At 41.7% G+C, this 16572-nt stretch overlaps 1 protein-coding gene across 1 annotated transcript; it reads right to left on the reverse strand.

Annotated features, from left to right (window-relative positions):
- Window positions 1–4731: 4731 nt before the first annotated feature.
- Window positions 4732–15365, reverse strand: LOC128714795 (uncharacterized). Its single transcript, XM_053809675.1, has 6 exons — window positions 15242–15365; window positions 11885–12025; window positions 8180–8327; window positions 7558–8105; window positions 5210–5409; window positions 4732–4989 (listed from the first exon to the last, which is right to left on the reverse strand). Exons 1-6 carry the CDS (start codon window positions 15363–15365, stop codon window positions 4732–4734), a joined length of 1419 nt encoding a protein of 472 aa, XP_053665650.1.
- Window positions 15366–16572: the final 1207 nt, after the last annotated feature.

Raw genomic sequence — 16572 nt, forward strand, 5'->3', positions numbered from 1 at the left:
GGTTAAGTCCTTTGCTTTCAGCTTACATGGAATGAAAAGTGAAATGATCCTCACAAATAGAAATCGTAGAAAGATCATTAAATCCCCGTGCGTGATGCACTCAAAATCAAGCTCAAGTAAGCTACATTTAGGGTGTTAGTAATTACCCCAAACGTGATGTTGATTTGAATCCGTGCTGGACAAGCAGTTTGGGGCCGATTTCGCACTAAAGTTGATTAAAACGTTCTTCAATGTCGTTTTGAGCGGGTTCCAACTTAATGTCTATTTTCGCTCGTTAAGTTGAACATTTGTTTCACTTGGTTCGTTTCGAATGCCACTTGGTTTTTCTTAATTTTATTCTTTGCACATGAAATTAAGCCCTTATTTAGGTGCATCCCATGCCAAACAGGGTGCGAAGAATGTGACACTGACCATTAGTGCCGACGTGCCGCAACCGTGGTAAGGTGATCATGTTCGCTGCAATGAAAGTACCGACGAATTAATATTCTACATTGCTTTTATTTCCTGACCTACAGAGGGCATGTGCCTGAGGAAATGAAATGATATGCAAGACAAAAATAAAACTAATGGTACGAATCGATTTCGTTCATGAAATTGAAAATTTAAAACGAATTTAAGCATTGACGAATGGAACAAAAAAAAATGAGAAAAAAAACAGATCACCAACTTGCTACCATATTGATCAGTTATTAACGTCACGTGTGTTACCCGCTTGCTGATAGACTACCAATAGGTGCACGGTGTGGAAAGTAAATCGTTGCAACACGCTCTGCAATTCGTAAGGAGGTGTTAACCGTCCTTGGGGAATGTTGAATGTGGGCGAATAGTTGTTAGTATATTTTGTTAGAGTTCATGTTCAAGGTGCCAAATGCAATTGTAGCTGCAGTAGGAAGTCGTGATAGCTGTATAGAAATGAAATCGTATATAATCAGCTGTTGCCTTCCATGCTGCAGCATGAGACATCACTGTAACAGGTATAGTCATTTATTAATTTGACCTCGAAGTTGAGTGTTGAGCCCGTAACATATCTACACTAAACTTAAAGTCCGAACAAACGCTGTAGTATTTCTCTACATGGAAGAATATGATTTATTATTTTTAATTTACCTTTGATTTTCAGATGCTCTTGACATATTGCGACGCGAGTTGCCTGAAAAAGTTAGCAAATTTTTCCTTTTTATTTGCCAGCAAGAGTGAATTAGTAATAATCCTTTATTGGAGTTCGTCGTGTTTGACCTATTTGAAATCCTAGTTTCGCCAGTGCTCCCATTAACATCGTTTCATTCGACCGACTGCTCTTGACCGAACGGATTCAGCTGGAACAATCTCACGTATGCTCACGAAAATAAACGACCCATCCACCAGTAGCTTTACAATTGGCCATGTGAATTATTCATGTAATCAAGAGAAAATGAACAAAAAAAAAACCGTGAAAAGAAACATTTTTCGTCGCCCATGCCTTTCTAGTGGTCCTCTTATACGGTTGTCTGGTTGGCTTTCCAATGCAGCGATCCAACTCCCCCGATGCACATTGCACATTCCCGTAGCAAACGGGAGCGATGAAGCGTAAAGGTTTTGTTTCAATTAAAAACGCATAAAGCCTAGTTCCAATTGATTCACAGGTGGGTTTATTTTTATCACGCTGTGGGTCAACGTTTGGGAAAAGGGTGATGATCGAATGGGTCACGTACGCACCCGTTTGGAGTAGCTTTGGCCACGGTTCGAGCTTAATGTCTTCATCGGTGGACGTGCGGACGTGTTGCGACTGGTTGTGTGTGCCAATGGAACGACCAGGGTAGGGTTTTGTTAGGACAGAGGAATCGAATGGATGAAACAGTGCAATGGTTGTTGCTTAAAGAAAACGTGGTCAAAGATAAAATTAAGGTTCAATATAATAACACCCTTCAATCAATAAATTTTCAAATTACATGTGAGAGAGACATGCTTTTTCCATGAAGAATTCGCGTTTTTGTAATCTAAAATCGAGGGTTTTTTAGTTAATTGATTGCTGGGATTAAAGTGGTGGATTTCATTTAATCTTAAAGACATTAAAGTAAGCAAGATCGACTATTTGGAAATGGTTATGATTTTTTTAAGTTTTAAGTTTTTTTTCTTTTTTGATTTGCTTCATATCAAGTTCAAACGAACCCACTGTGTGACAAAAGAACATGCTCGTTTCCAACCTCATCCAACAACTTTGTCTCCCCTGCACCGCAGAGACTTTAACCGTGCTCTAGGTGACGAACCTGTCATGAATGGCAAAATGACAATCATGCTGGAATGACCAATTGGAATCCCTCTAGCCATATGCGTCAGCTAGGGCTGGTGTGTTCTTTCAACCAAGCCTAGTCTGAACTGTCCTCAACGACGGAAACACTCCTGCTCGAAATAGTTTGGTGTTCATACTCCTGTCAAACGCATCACTCGTACCAGAGGTAAGTGTCCCATACATACGATACAATGTATCGGCCGGTGGCTAACAGAACTACGTGCGTGATGTTTTACGCCGATACATGAACCAGCAACATAAAAATAGTCGCTGGATTTACGGTTCGCGATTGCAAAAATTGTGATTGGAATAATCAGCACGGTAAATGCTTGCGTGCGTTTGGTTGGACTTTCCTCGACCGCTTCGTACCAACATCGATGTTTTATCATAATAAGCGTGGACTATGACGTGCCTATGAGTTGGTTATTTTGAGATTTATGGCTTTATAAATATAACCATGAATGAAAGCGTAAATGTATGCAAGTATACCGTGAGATAGAATTGAAGTTTGCTGAACAAGTTTTTATGTGTGTTTATTGATTTTATTACACATTTATGGCTCATAGGCATAAATGTGCCAATAAAGCCTTAAGAAGGGAAATAGGGAGGGTGTTTAATGGTTGGGAGTACAGTGAGTTGATCTTATGCAGTGCATATTAAACTGTTTTCAGATCTCAAAAAGCACTATCTGGCCAAACTAATTTTACATAATACTAAAACTGTTCATCATCAATCTCTTGTGCTGATGAAGAACATCACAGTTTAATATTTACTAACTTTATGGTAGTAAAATCAAAGTTATATTACCGATATTTAAAAAAAATCTGCGACTATGAAAGATTTCAGCTTATTCTATTTCCAACATTGTTCTATTTGAACTCTTGTATAGGTTATGAACCAGACAGTGCATAATTGGATCTTTCAATAAATAAAGCTGCTCGTAAGTAAAAGCATTCCTAATGTCTCGATGCCGCTCTACTTTGTCCGTTGTAGAATGCTGGGAATTGTAGATGTTAAAACACACCACTCACGTGCGTAAGCTATTTTCATTGCTAAGATTCTCTTCAACAATATTGATGCTACATTTTTATCATCCTCTTTACACTTATATGTTCCTTGACGCCGTCTCCGATCGCGTCCTCGTCTGCTCATTCCAGAACGCGTTACTTCTTACGGCCAAAATGATCCATTACTACGAGCAATGAAATCATTCAACAGCTTTGCTCTCTTTTTTGACTACAACATCTCGATATCTGCTTTTCGGGCCCGATGAATCAACGATTCCTTGTAATCCCCTTTGTTAACCTTATTATATTTAAGATTAGACTATAAAATTACCTTTGGTAAGCCCAATGGGTGGACATATATATTTGATCAACAATCTTACGGTCTTTATACTAGGTCTACATATCAGTTTCCACACGCAATTGGGCGAAATCATTGTGCGACCATAATCTTTAACAGAATTGGATAAACTAGATTCAATTTGAATATAATAACACCAGGTGGAAGTACCCTCTTGTCGTATTTCACTAGAAAAATTAATATGCAATAACAATATGTCATTACTAAGAGTAATAGAAAAAAAAAACCAATTAATTGTAAATGCTTTTCGGAATATGTTATTATCACTTAAAGTAAGTACTTTCGGAACGATTATAACTCGTATAACACTTACGATGGTTCAAGTTACATTAACTGAACATTTTTATGATTTCTTGCTATAACTCTGGATTCGAAACGAATCTCCAAAGAATCATAAACTAAGTCGAACTCATTTGTTTTGTTATTTATTAGTTTTTGAACTTTCTAGTGATAAACGTACACTGTAGGTTCTCGTTTTACAAAGGTTCTATTAGCCTACAACATTAACATTAGTTCACTACAAACCGAAAAAGGAAAACAATTGAACAGAAACATCATTTACCGTAGCTAGCCTGCACACAGACCACACAGACAGCTGGCCGGTCCCTAAAACCCTAAAAAATCACCGCAACGAACGGTGAGTGACGTCGATGAGTGAGCAAATAAATAGCAATAAATTAACGGTTCAATAAATTAACGATCCAGCGTCCACCGTCCGTTTGCGGTGTGCTAATGTGCAGAGAGCTTGACGAGCTTTCACATACTCCGTTTAGCTTGATCTTGCTTCTTCCAGCCATCGCAATAAAAGGCAAGCAAAAGACAGACTGAAACCCGGAGCAGGGAAGATAACATTTTGCGACTAAACAATGTGCAATTTCCCTCCGCATCTCTGGGATGAGGTTTTCGAAATTTGTACAAAATTGATGAAGAATGACAACAGTGATGATGAATATGATAAAACATGAAGCTTGCCCTGTTTGCTAAGCGAAAAAGGATTAGCACCAGCATAACGAAACTGGGCCATGATTAGTTTCGCGGATGGAATATTGGGTGTTTCACCCATACTAGGAAATGCGTTTCGCGTTTGCGCCTGTTTATCAGTATGGCCGCTGCTGCTGGTATGCCATTGCGTGCGGATCGGCAAGCTGTGGCGCGTAATGGTTGCCGGACGGGTTGTACTTCGGGTTACGGTAGAGGTAGGGTTCATCGTAGCGTTCCGCACGATCATGGCCACCCTGATATGTGGGCTCGTCGTCATGGACACCGTGCAATGATCGCTTCCAGTAACCACCGAAGTCACCGTCGCCGTGATCATCGTAGTGATGTTGATGCTGCGCATGCTCGTAGTAGATCACCTGTAAGGAAGGGTGGAATGTTAGAAGAGTTGTTTTTTTTGGAGGAAATAAAGTTCCTGAATGTATAATGAAATATCAAAAATGAACTTTGGTGTGATAGCTGCAATTGCCATTCTGTTTGCGTGGATCGTATGTTGAATTCTTTTTTCCAAATATCCAACTAGTTCTTGTTTAAAACGTCATACAATTAGAGAGATCGATAGAACAATTTAACTTATACCTTTTGCGGAGAAGGTTGCTTCTTGAAGTCGATCCAGAACCGAGCGATGTTGATCAGCAGACCGATCAGTGCAACGGCGAAGAATTTCAGCTGTAACTTAAAGGACAAGATCTTCAGCAACAGCTCTATCTTAGCTTTTAGAGCAGCTCCCAGAATGAACAGCTTCATGAAGGTCTTCTTCTTCTTGCCCTTGCGCTTGCCTATAGCATGGGTGTGTGAGTGATTGGAGAGCATGGCGGAAGGAATGTAAGGAATAAAATATGTGTTTTTTCGCCAATCGACCAGTATCAAATGATATCAGATGGCAGAATAACGTATGGGAGTAGAGGAATAAAGACATAAAAATATGTTAATAAAACCCTGATCAATTCAATGTTCCTGTGAATGGTTGCGTTAGTACAGGACTACGGATTTCTACTGCGGACACGGTTAGCAAACTAAAGCAACAAATTAAGTATTACGCAAACAATCATGCTTTCACAATCTCGCTGCTCGAGGCACTTTTCACACAACAAAAGCACACGAAAATTAACACACTCACACACATACTGATACGAAAGCAAATGGGTTACATTTTGCTACGGGGTATGGAGGGTAACAGTTGGTTAGACGAGTTGGGGAATTTCTACTTCAAAAATGTTAATACGGTTAATTAAATCTATAAACCTAAACAAGCGTTTAAAAGCATCTTTCTTCTTCTAGGATAATGATTTGCGATGAGATTGTTTGTAGTTTACTTCAGTTCGTTCCGTTATGGATAAAGTGCTGATGAGATCTAGTAAATGATTTTAAAAATGTATCAAACACGCATGTAAATTTAAAATTTATGTAACAGAATATAAGTAATGGACGAAATGTAATTAAAATAGGAATGAAATGTTAAAAATGTATAACATAGTTGTGAGTATAATTTAAAAAAAGTCAAACAAGCTAACAATAAAAAACAAATTAAAGAAAAATAACAAACTGCAATGAAGCATCAACATTGAGTTTGAATTTGAATTTGAGCAAAGAAAACAAGCAAGAGGTAAAAACAAAAACATAACTCATGCAACAACTTGAACGCAACGAAACGAATCACATTACTGTGTAAGAGAATGAAAAACATAACAACAAAAAACGAAACAACAGATGAGAAAAAAAAAACAAACAAACAAATCAAGCGTGATACTACAAATGGCACAAACAATGAAACGCAATAGCACATGCAAAAACCAACGGATGGAGTAAAACAGGCGTGACTCATCTATTGATGCATGCAGGCGATAACGAGCGCCTGGCGGTAAAATGGCAACCATGAGTATGATCCATAATGATAAAAGCAAATGATGATGATGAGACCGGCGACGATGGTAATCGTGTGTGATGAATGAAAGGGAAGTGTAAATGATGATGAGTGTAGAGCGCAGGATGAGTGTGTGCTGTTTGTTTTTGTTTTTTGTTTAGTATGTCTAGCAATGATTGCACCACTGCGCTTAGTTTTCTTCTACGCGGCGATTAATCGACGTGCAACGTGCAAAGCCAAAACTGTCATGCCAAAGTAGTTGGGTGTTGTATTACTAGCCACATTCCGATTCCGATGCCACATGCATTCCGCCCCAGAAGGTGACCAATGGATTTTGAATTGCATTGTTTTTTTTTGGTTTTGGATTATTTTTTTTCAAGGTTGGTAGATTTATGCGATCTTTTGCGGTTTCTTCATCTTGATGGTGGTGTTGTTGTTGAATTGGTGTCGAGAGGAAGATGTTGTCTCATGCCTAAATGTGCTGTGTTTCTGTTCCTGTGTATGTACGAGTGAGGGGTGTATTGATTGAAAATAGTTGAACCATACCGTTTTTTTCGTTTGATTAGGTTTTGGAAGATTCACTGCCAGGAACAAAATGGTAAACAAAAATTATGCAATTGTCTAAAAACAATCATGACATATCATGATCGTCCGACTGACCATATTGCTTGCCATAAATTGATAAAATGAAGAAGAACTTTAACTTCGAACTTAGCCAATCAAACCGCAATCAGTTTGGGTCTTACAAAAGGTACAAAAACACTTTTCTCGTTGTCCAGTGATGAGGTTGGCAGTGTGAAAGTACCTGTCCTACATGGATCCCTAAATCCACTCGCTACTGATTGGCTACAATGCCACGACTAAAACATGAAACATACAAGGACGAGGAAATACGGAGCAGTACTCCGTATGGTAAACCAAACCAGGACCGCTACCCGTTCCCATACAATGGGTTGGGGGTTTGGGGTGGTGTCTGGGGGTTGGGTATAGTTGTTTTAGCACAAAATTGGACCCAATGTACTCAAGAAAGGCAAGAAAATATCTCGCCCGTTGGTGTGCGTACGTCGTCTGCGCAGTCCACCGACGTCGTCGTCATCATCGAAGCGAACGGCAGCTGTGGAAGGGACGGCTTTCGACGGCGCCACTATACGGCGCCCTTCGGCCATCGCCCCGTCCCGCCCGTCGCTCGACGATAGCGACTGTGGGTGATGTGGCTGTTGCTGCTCCTGCTGCTGTTTCTGCTGTTGGTGTTGCACCGCACTGTAGCCTGTAGCCGTCCTATCGCCGTCAATGGCACTACGAGACCCACCTCCATGACCAGCACTAGGTTCGCCACTACCAAACCCATAATCCAGTTGGTCACCCTCTTGCTTGCCTCTACCAAGTGCTTTATCCGGGCTGCCCGCCAAGCCAGCATAATCCACCAAACCATCCTCCACAGCAGCGAGCTGATCGCGGTAGTCCTCGTCGTCGGCGACCGCGCGACCGACGGGAGAACCGTCCTGGGTCGGGCCGGCGTTACCAGCTGCGTTACCTAGCTTCAGCAGATGATGCAGATGCGTCTTCGATGAGGCTTCCTCCTCCTTGCCCTGTTCCTTGTCGGAGACGTATCTGGAGGGATGGAACGTTGGTGTGAATAAGTAAATCCAATTACAATGCCTGGTGAACGGGTGTAAGGTACTCACTCATCGACACCTTCCGAGACGAACTCCGATAGTGCAGTGAGACCGGTTTCGATCTGCTGCATCAGAGTGGAGGGTTTACCGCGTGCAATCTCAGCATCACTGAGACCTCGGCTTTGTTGTCGTGCTGTTACCTCCTTGTCGGCCTCGGCTAAAAAGTGGACGTTGGGAAACGATGAATGAATTTGGAGGTAAATAATTAACACTATTAAAGCACGCTTGAACGTGTTAAAAAAAACTTTAAATTAAAATGATGGCCATTTCAATAAAAAATACTTTCCTACAAATTATATGTAGACGTATTTTGGATTTTTTTTTCCAGATTTAATTTATGTTAGTTTCTAACAGCAATTTTCAAATAGAGGATTCACATCACGCATACCACGGAAACTATTGATCGAAAGTGAATTTCCACATTCATGAAGCATGCAAATCGCTTTGACCTCATATCTCGAAATGATGAAACACTTTCCAACCGGGTCAACCACTTGATTCCATCCTCCTCCTCAAATAACTTTTCCTTATCTTTCCTCAACCCCGATTGCAAACCATGCGTGCCGATAGATTCGCGGAAAGTGGAGCCGTATTCCTGTTTTTACAGTTTGCTCCAATTCCTGATAGTTTGCTCGAACGAGTACACGATACGCGAGATACTGGTCTGCGAATCATTCCCGATCTAGATTCTATTCCGAGGGGCCAGTGGATGTAGGACCACCAGGAGACTGATCGTTTCGGGAAGAAGTCGTCCGAACCGGTTGAATACGGGGGCTCGCTGTAAGGCTAGTTTTCATGTGGTACTGCCCTTTTGCTTCGAGCAAATAATTGAAGCGTGATGACACTGACGACTTGTGGCTTGACAAACCGGTTACTAGGTTGTGGGACAGTAAAATGAATCTATGAAAGTGCTTCATCTTCAATTGTCACCAGTAAAACGAGTACCAGACCAGGAAAGTTGAACGAGATGCGACACGGGAAGGGTTCGTTGTTTATTCAACCGTTGAAGTCTTTTCGATGTTTCAACTTCAAATGTTTGAAATATTAAACTCCATGTCCCCAATTTCGCTTTTCCAACTGGTATGTCAAAGGTAGGAAAATTTCCTATCCGCATTCCAGCCAATCGGTATAGAGGAAAATATCTGGCAGCATGTGTTTGTTCAACGCTCAATTCCGCACATGCCGCAGTGAACATGGGCAGATAACATTGCTGTCGGATTAACACGTCGTTCGCCCGGAAAAGACATCGGTTTCTAACCCGTACGGAATGCATTACGGAAAATCTTCCTTTTTCCAAACCTCCTAACCGTGCTGTGGATGAAAAGCATTCGTTTAAGGGTTTACGTGCTCATGGTTGTGCCTAAACATGCCAAAACAAAAAGTCACCCTTAAGATGAACGTTAGAAAGACTATTGCAAGGCAGCAAAAAAAGTGAAAGCAGCACTCCGAGAAGCATCTTCCGGTATCTGGAATCTTCCTCGAGAATCGTTTCTAGTGTGTGGGGAGAAAGTGATCACGCTCTGGCCTGTTCAACTATTTCACCTTTCATTGCACGCCACAGAGGCCGTTGCTTATGGATGGTGCATTTGGCAGCGACATAATTGGGCACAATACGAAGGCTACCGGTATTGGCGCTGGTGTCTATCGCTCGCGGAAGATGTTCGTGGGAAGTGGCAGTGACTTTCCTTTGCCAAACACGACACCGGCACGATCGTCACCGTGATCGATGGAGAAACCAACAGGGATGACCTTTTTACTTCTGTTGCAAGCAAGAAAATGCTGCATCTACACGATTGAACCTTACTGTAATGCTACTGTCCGCATCCCGTCCGGTAGGTAACAGACCCTTTATCGGAAGACGCTTATCGTATGCGCCGAGCAGCATTGCCCAATGGCACGATTATTGGAATCGCTCGTCGGTCGTTCAAATAAATCTCTCCCAACGAGGGCGAGCGGGATGATGTGAGTGATGAAACGAGTTGCTTTTGCCCTTTTGCATGCACAGCGTTAGAATCCGCGAAAGAGTACGCTTGGTGCACAGGAAACGACGTGAGAAAGAAAAGGAAAATTCGCTGAATGAAACACGCTGAAGAAAATGAAATTTAATCCAAATGGAGACGACTGTAGAAAAAGAAATTCCGAAGCACACTTAGAGAGAAAGTTGTTCTTAATCGAAAATATTCGGAATGATTGTCAAGCAAATGAAATCGTTAACAATACGGACAACAATATGGACAAGAGGTTTAGATAGAAAATTTTGCTTCGTAAAGCAACGACAAATAAGAAGCAATTTTGTCACAAAAGATGAGTATTCTGCCACATCTTCATAGATCTTTGAGTAACTAAATTATTAGTGAAGCTGGTGATGAACTAATTTAAACGAAATAGGAAGAAACGGAAGACGTTTTCGCTTAATTACCGTCTTGAACCTACTCTGTGCAAGCGACGAAGGCACGATTTCCCACTAATAGTCTTCCATTTATTGGGATCATTCCAACGCAATCACTTGGACGGGTCATTTGCCGAAATTTTGGTGCCATATAATTAGTGCTTTATGGAGGTTTCAATTTTCCCAAGCTACAATGAATTAAGACATTGCAGATTACTATTTCACTTTGGCTTTTTCAGGTGCCTGTTGTTTTGCTTGTGGTGCGTGTTAATTATGGCAGTGTAAATTTTTTCGCTATGTAAGTATACGGGGGAGAAAGGATAATTAGTGGAAAGTGTAATGATATATTGGGCGATCGATATTGGCATTATTATGCTGAGTTGTGTTTGAAAATTTCGTGTGAAAATTGAAATTTGAAGATGATTTTTGTTTCTTAATTGATAATGATAATTATATCGAGAGCACTGAGTTTAAGCTCATTATCTACATGGTCAATCAGTAGGATGATACTGAAGAATAGGTAGGATGACGTGGAAAAAGGAAGAGAAAATTTGAAAGATATAAGAAAAATATAATGGTTTATGAAATGATATACTGTCAGTTATCACCACTTGAAAACCCTTAAATTTGTATTATATTCTTTTAGAAGAAAAGATCTACCTACTGCATTTATATTTCTCTTACAATTATTCTTTTTTTAATTCGTTTTGTTAAAGTCTTTGTGCACTTCATTAAGTTAATTGATACAAACAAGCTTCTACAGTAATAGTATTGTTTGACAAACGCGAAAGCGGTCATCTTTGGTTTTCTAACCGTTCAACCGAACAAATTGATCGATAAATCAATGCTTGAAAGAAGTGGGAAAGAAAACGCCACTAATGAAGTTGTTATAGCTCTTTATGCGGAGGCTGCCAGGGGAAAAAGGTCATTGGAAACCGTCCGTTACGGGTGGTTCACCCAAAACATCCGTTTTCATGGTGAATTACATAATTTCAAACCCCGTGTTGATCATCTTCTGCTGATGGTTCTACTGCGGAAATGATGCTTAAAGGGTATTGCGATTGAGCGCCTCGTTGAGAACATTTCCTCACGAGCTTTTCTTTTCCTCATTTCGCTTATTACGGAAAACGATGAGCGAAAGCGTAAACGATGCTCAATAATTTGCCGTTAGACCACCCTTTGCGAACAGTGCAATAAATGAACCATTCAATAAATTCTCCAGATACGAACGATAGTTTAGTTAGTTTTGAAAAACGAATTCAGACTCTAAAGCAGTGTTTTGGCTTTGGGAGACAGAAAACCGACCGACCCGTTACAATACTTACCGAGCATTTCCATCTTCTTCGCGTTTAGAATGTCTTCCCAGTTGCTGAGCACACGGGCCGCCTGTTGCCGTACACATTGGCCCGGGTTTGACTTGACCGCGCAGAGTGCTGCCTCGAGCAGGGCTGAAGAATCGACTGATGCTGGGAAAGGGAAGGAAACGAAAACGAAAAGTATCGTAAATAATAGCCAGTTAGTGCGGTAATAAAGCACCGCTCTTAAGCGAGACCCTCCACAAAGCCCCAAAGAGCGATAAATTACACCTTTTCTAGGTGGAAGTAATGAGACATCGTTGAAAGGGTGTTTAAAGTTGTGGTTCTTGTGGTTTCACTTCCAAGTAGCATCAACTCGTGTGCTGCATTCTCGAGCATAGCTACGGATACCTCTTCCAACCGTGATTTGTTCCATATCTGTGGCTAGTAGCTGAAGGGAATAAAATGTAGGTGCACATTTACGGCGTTTTGTTCCCATTTCTCGATTATGTTCCAGTTCCAGCTACAACCACACACGTTCGAATGATTTTGTCATCGTTAAACCGTGTCCACTAGGACGGCACGAAGCAAAATGTGATGTGGAACAAAATCTAAACGTTTCAGCAATGCTGAAGATTAGCAATAATTAGCGGATTGCACGAGGAAACAACGCGCGAGAAGCAACCGGATATGGACTATGACAACTTCTGTACACCAACCACTGGGTCCGGTTACTCTGCCGGAACACCGTTAGGCAACGGTACGGAAACCTTTTGCAGGCAGTGCGCACGATGATGTAAGGCAAGCTGTGCGAAGGGATGGCTGCGTTATCAAGGGCTGCGAAACGTGCCAACATCCCCATTTTTCCGTATGTAGGACACAGCCTTGCCTGGTCGGAACAGGATTCGCGCGAACGTAAACCAGCTTATGTAGGTCACACGCTGCGAGCAGATTCATCGCTCGGTAAAACTCACTTCCCAGTGCCTGCGCCACGATCGCATGCAAAGGTTGATCATTTTTGGCGAGATGAAACTCTTTCTCGATGATTCAGTATCAAGGTGGGCGAGCAGGAACACGGAAAGTGAAAGCGTTTAGTTTTCGTGTGGCGTCATTTTTTCAGAAAAGTTTAAATACTTCTGTTGTTCTGTTGATAGGGGATGGGAGACGGGGAAAGGTGTTGATGAGGAGACGAATGAGAAGCAAGTGATCAACCGTCCAAACTGGAATCAAAAGTAACGTAAAGTAATAGGACCTAATCTTAAACAATGAACCAATGAGACACACAGTCAATAACACCCAAGTGTAACTTCCGCATTCTATTGGAACGTTGTTGTGAAGCCGGCAATGTTCCGGTTCACTTTCTACAAATCATTAATAAATTGCTATGGTTGAATTCATTGTTAAATCGATGACATCATTTTTTGCCTTCTTTTTCAGTGGTCCAGGTTCGTCGCTTGCTCGCGAATTGAAGTTGTTCGATTGTTCAATTTTTTCCTGCTACAGGTAATAATGCCCTATTTTTTTTATTCTGTTGGGTGTAATGTTTCGTTTAAATCCATTTTAATTGGCGTTAAAAACACTTTTCCACATAATTTCATTCCACTTAATTCCATTTAGAGTGCTTTCAGTGTTTTTTTTTTCTTGGGTTTGATTTTCTTGTCTTGGCACCGCACCCGGACCAAGTCTGGGGTAACAACGCAGATTTTCTATTGATTTACGATTCACTTTCGTGTCGGATGGTTTTTTGTTTTAAATGTAGGTTTGCCGATTCGACTCGATGGCCAAGCTACGCAAAATGTAGTCGACCGAAAACAAGTTTTTCTCAGCCTAGCCAACCAGGTCAATCTATCGGTGGATGGAAAAGACACTGGAAATCTAGCAGAAAAGTGTGTGAATGAAGAATTAACCATTTTCTAAATCATTCATCTGTTTGAGAGGAAAAAAAACATAACAGAAAATGCTATATGATACAGGTTAAAGAAATCATCTAGCATAACTTATGCCATCATCGAGCTGTCAAACGTAGATGCAAAATGTTGCATCGCAACAAAGGTCTAAGTCAAGTCTGCGAATGATGGAATACGACCTTGAACTTTCCTGTCAACGTCGTTAACCGAAAGACATTCGATGATTACGATGGCCTTCCGTGTGCGGCCCCCCCACTGACAGATTCCTGAGCAGAGTAACCGAGGGTGTAGCCACGACCATTTGTAATACTTTCTCTTACACCAAATTTCGTTCGCCAAAGCCAACTCGTTAGGGAAGGAAAGAGAGAGGTCACAAACTCTTCAAAACAAACATCGATTTGTATGTACCTCCAAATCGAGCTAGTAGAAAGTAAAACCGCTCTCCCCACGACACACTATGGCGCGAAGCCTTTTGGGTGGTGTGAACAATTTTTTGTTGTCACAATTGCTTTCGGTCCATCTGTCCGAAAGCGGAAGCTACGGTTGATTTGTTTGCTCGAGAGATGTTTCTAACCAACGTACACGGCACGGTTTGAGCGCTCGAGAAGGAAGCGAATGGGAGAGTTAGAAGCATGTAATGAATCGGCCGGATCTTTCCGTTTTGCGTGCCTAATGCGAGTGGCATCAGCAGCAGTGCCAGTAGCTCCCATTAAGGGTCGACTAAAATAGCAGCACCGCTCTGTGGCGACCGACTGTTGGTGGTGATGAAATTAAGATGATTTCCTTCAGAGCGCCAGTGGAGACGCTTTATGGCATTAGGTTAGCTTAATGGCTCATCAGCATCGCGTGAAGGGAAATGGACGTGAATCGGTGGGCGATGGGTTACAATGCAACGAAAGGCAACGCAAATGATGCTTGTGGCTAGGAGCTCAACCGGCGGTACCGGTTATGGTATGGGAGTGCGATCAGTTTTGTTTTCTTCTGACCACAACGCCATCATCAGCGTTGTTTCAATATTTAAGATGCTGATTGCTGTGGAGCTGTGGTTTGGTTCCATTTGCAACTTGTTGCTATCATTTGTTATTGGCTGTTCAGTATAATTAATTTGTTGTTTGTTTTAAATATCCATTTTAGGCTATAAAAATTATCATTAAAATCATTTATTATTATTTCAAGTCAAGCAATCCGAAAATATCGTAAAGTCTCATCGATGTAGAAAGAAATATCTTTCTTCTAAACAGTAATAATATTGTGCTCCTTCGAAGACTGTAAGATATACGGCATATTTTTTAAATATTGCAATGGATGATGAAAAGTTTCATATAATTCTCCATGCTCCACGCAGTTTAAATCTTTTTTTCTTTTAATGCTGCATTCATAATTATTAGTAAATCATGTGCGCATCCTCCTAAAATTCAAATGAGTCGGAAGTGTTTCATCCGATCGCAATAGTCACACACGCAACGCTGCCGGCACTTACCTGATTTTTCCACTTTCACATCGGCACCGTGCTCCTGGCCCGAAACGGTCACTCCGATGAAGACGATCAGTGCCAACCCCACCGCCATCGGTCGCAGCTCGTTCCGCCTGCCTATGCTAACCATCGTACCTCGTTGCGCCTGCACACTTCCGCTTCCGATACTGCCGAGAGGAGTTTTGCGGTGTTTTTTGGCGCGACGTTTCCGATCGCGTCGCCTGTCGGACACATGTGCCGATGATCGAAAAGAAGAGCAAAAGACAGGTACGATAAAGTTTGGAGGGGAAAAATATTCGATACGAAGCATACGATTCAAAGGTGAACGCTATTGTTCGCACTGGCGGAGGGATCACACACGTGCTTTCGGCTCAGCGGTGAGCGAGACTTGCACACGCCGTGCTGTTCGTAAATTTCACTGGTAAAAAGCGGGTCAATTCAGTTATCTTCAAAGTATCCGCGGTGCGCATTGTCCGTGAAGTGCGTGTAATTGGTGGCCGAGTCTGGGCGGGGCGGGCGATCAACTGCCGCTCGATATCAGCCTAGATACGGCTGAACCCGTTAGCCGAGCAGCATCTGATAAGCGATCGTTCCGTTTTGGTACGAGTGGTTGAAAGATTTGTGAACTTCACTTCATCGGATAACCTTCAGAATTAAAATATAGCCCAATGGTTGTGCTCAATGCATTAGAGCACTTGAATTACGAGTGCTAACATCTTCTACAGAGTGGAATTTCTTGATCCACCAATTTCCAGACCAATGCTCCAAACTGTCCAAAATGAAGTGTTTCAGGGGCTGCAAATGCATTAGAGCACTTGAATTACGAGTGCTAACATCTTCTACAGAGTGGAATTTCTTGATCCACCAATTTCCAGACCAATGCTCCAAACTGTCCAAAATGAAGTGTTTCAGGGGCATTAGGTCAGCTGGGGGAAACCATTCGGATTAATTCATCTGGCGAGACGGAATATCACCGAGGCGAGACAAAAGCCGTAACGTTCGAAATGCATAAACATTCCACCGTACCAACACAGTCAACCGATTTTGTTTGGCTTCGGTGTGTTTTTACACAGGAAAAAAGGTTTTTTTTTGACACCAATTTCATAAATTTCTGTTCGTACGATTTGTTTGTGTTCGTTGTTTTTTTTCAATGTTTCCACTTGACACACGGATATCCAGCATCCAGGTTCACTGGCAAGGGAGAGTTTTTTGTTGCTCACCGCGTACACGCACACACTTTTCAAGGAGTCACCAGGAGAAGGTTTGTTGTTGGGTACCGATACCCTTCACACATAAATGCACTTTTGCTGCACTGTGAGGTTTTACAACAAAAAAGT

Source organism: Anopheles marshallii, chromosome 3 (assembly GCF_943734725.1).
Source record: "Anopheles marshallii chromosome 3, idAnoMarsDA_429_01, whole genome shotgun sequence".
Classification (NCBI taxonomy): Eukaryota; Metazoa; Arthropoda; class Insecta; order Diptera; family Culicidae; genus Anopheles; species Anopheles marshallii.

What these genes read in the sequence shown, in the direction of transcription:
- LOC128714795 (XM_053809675.1), bottom strand. Translation starts at nt 15,365, where the DNA reads ATGGTTAGCATAGGCAGGCGGAACGAGCTGCGACCGATGGCGGTGGGG. An exon ending in GTCTCGGAAGGTGTCGATGA is followed by an intron (nt 8,106 to 8,179) that starts GTGAGTACCTTA and finishes CCATCCCTCCAG; the next exon opens with ATACGTCTCCGACAAGGAAC. An exon ending in CGGTGGACTGCGCAGACGAC is followed by an intron (nt 5,410 to 7,557) that starts GTACGCACACCA and finishes CCCATGCTATAG; the next exon opens with GCAAGCGCAAGGGCAAGAAG.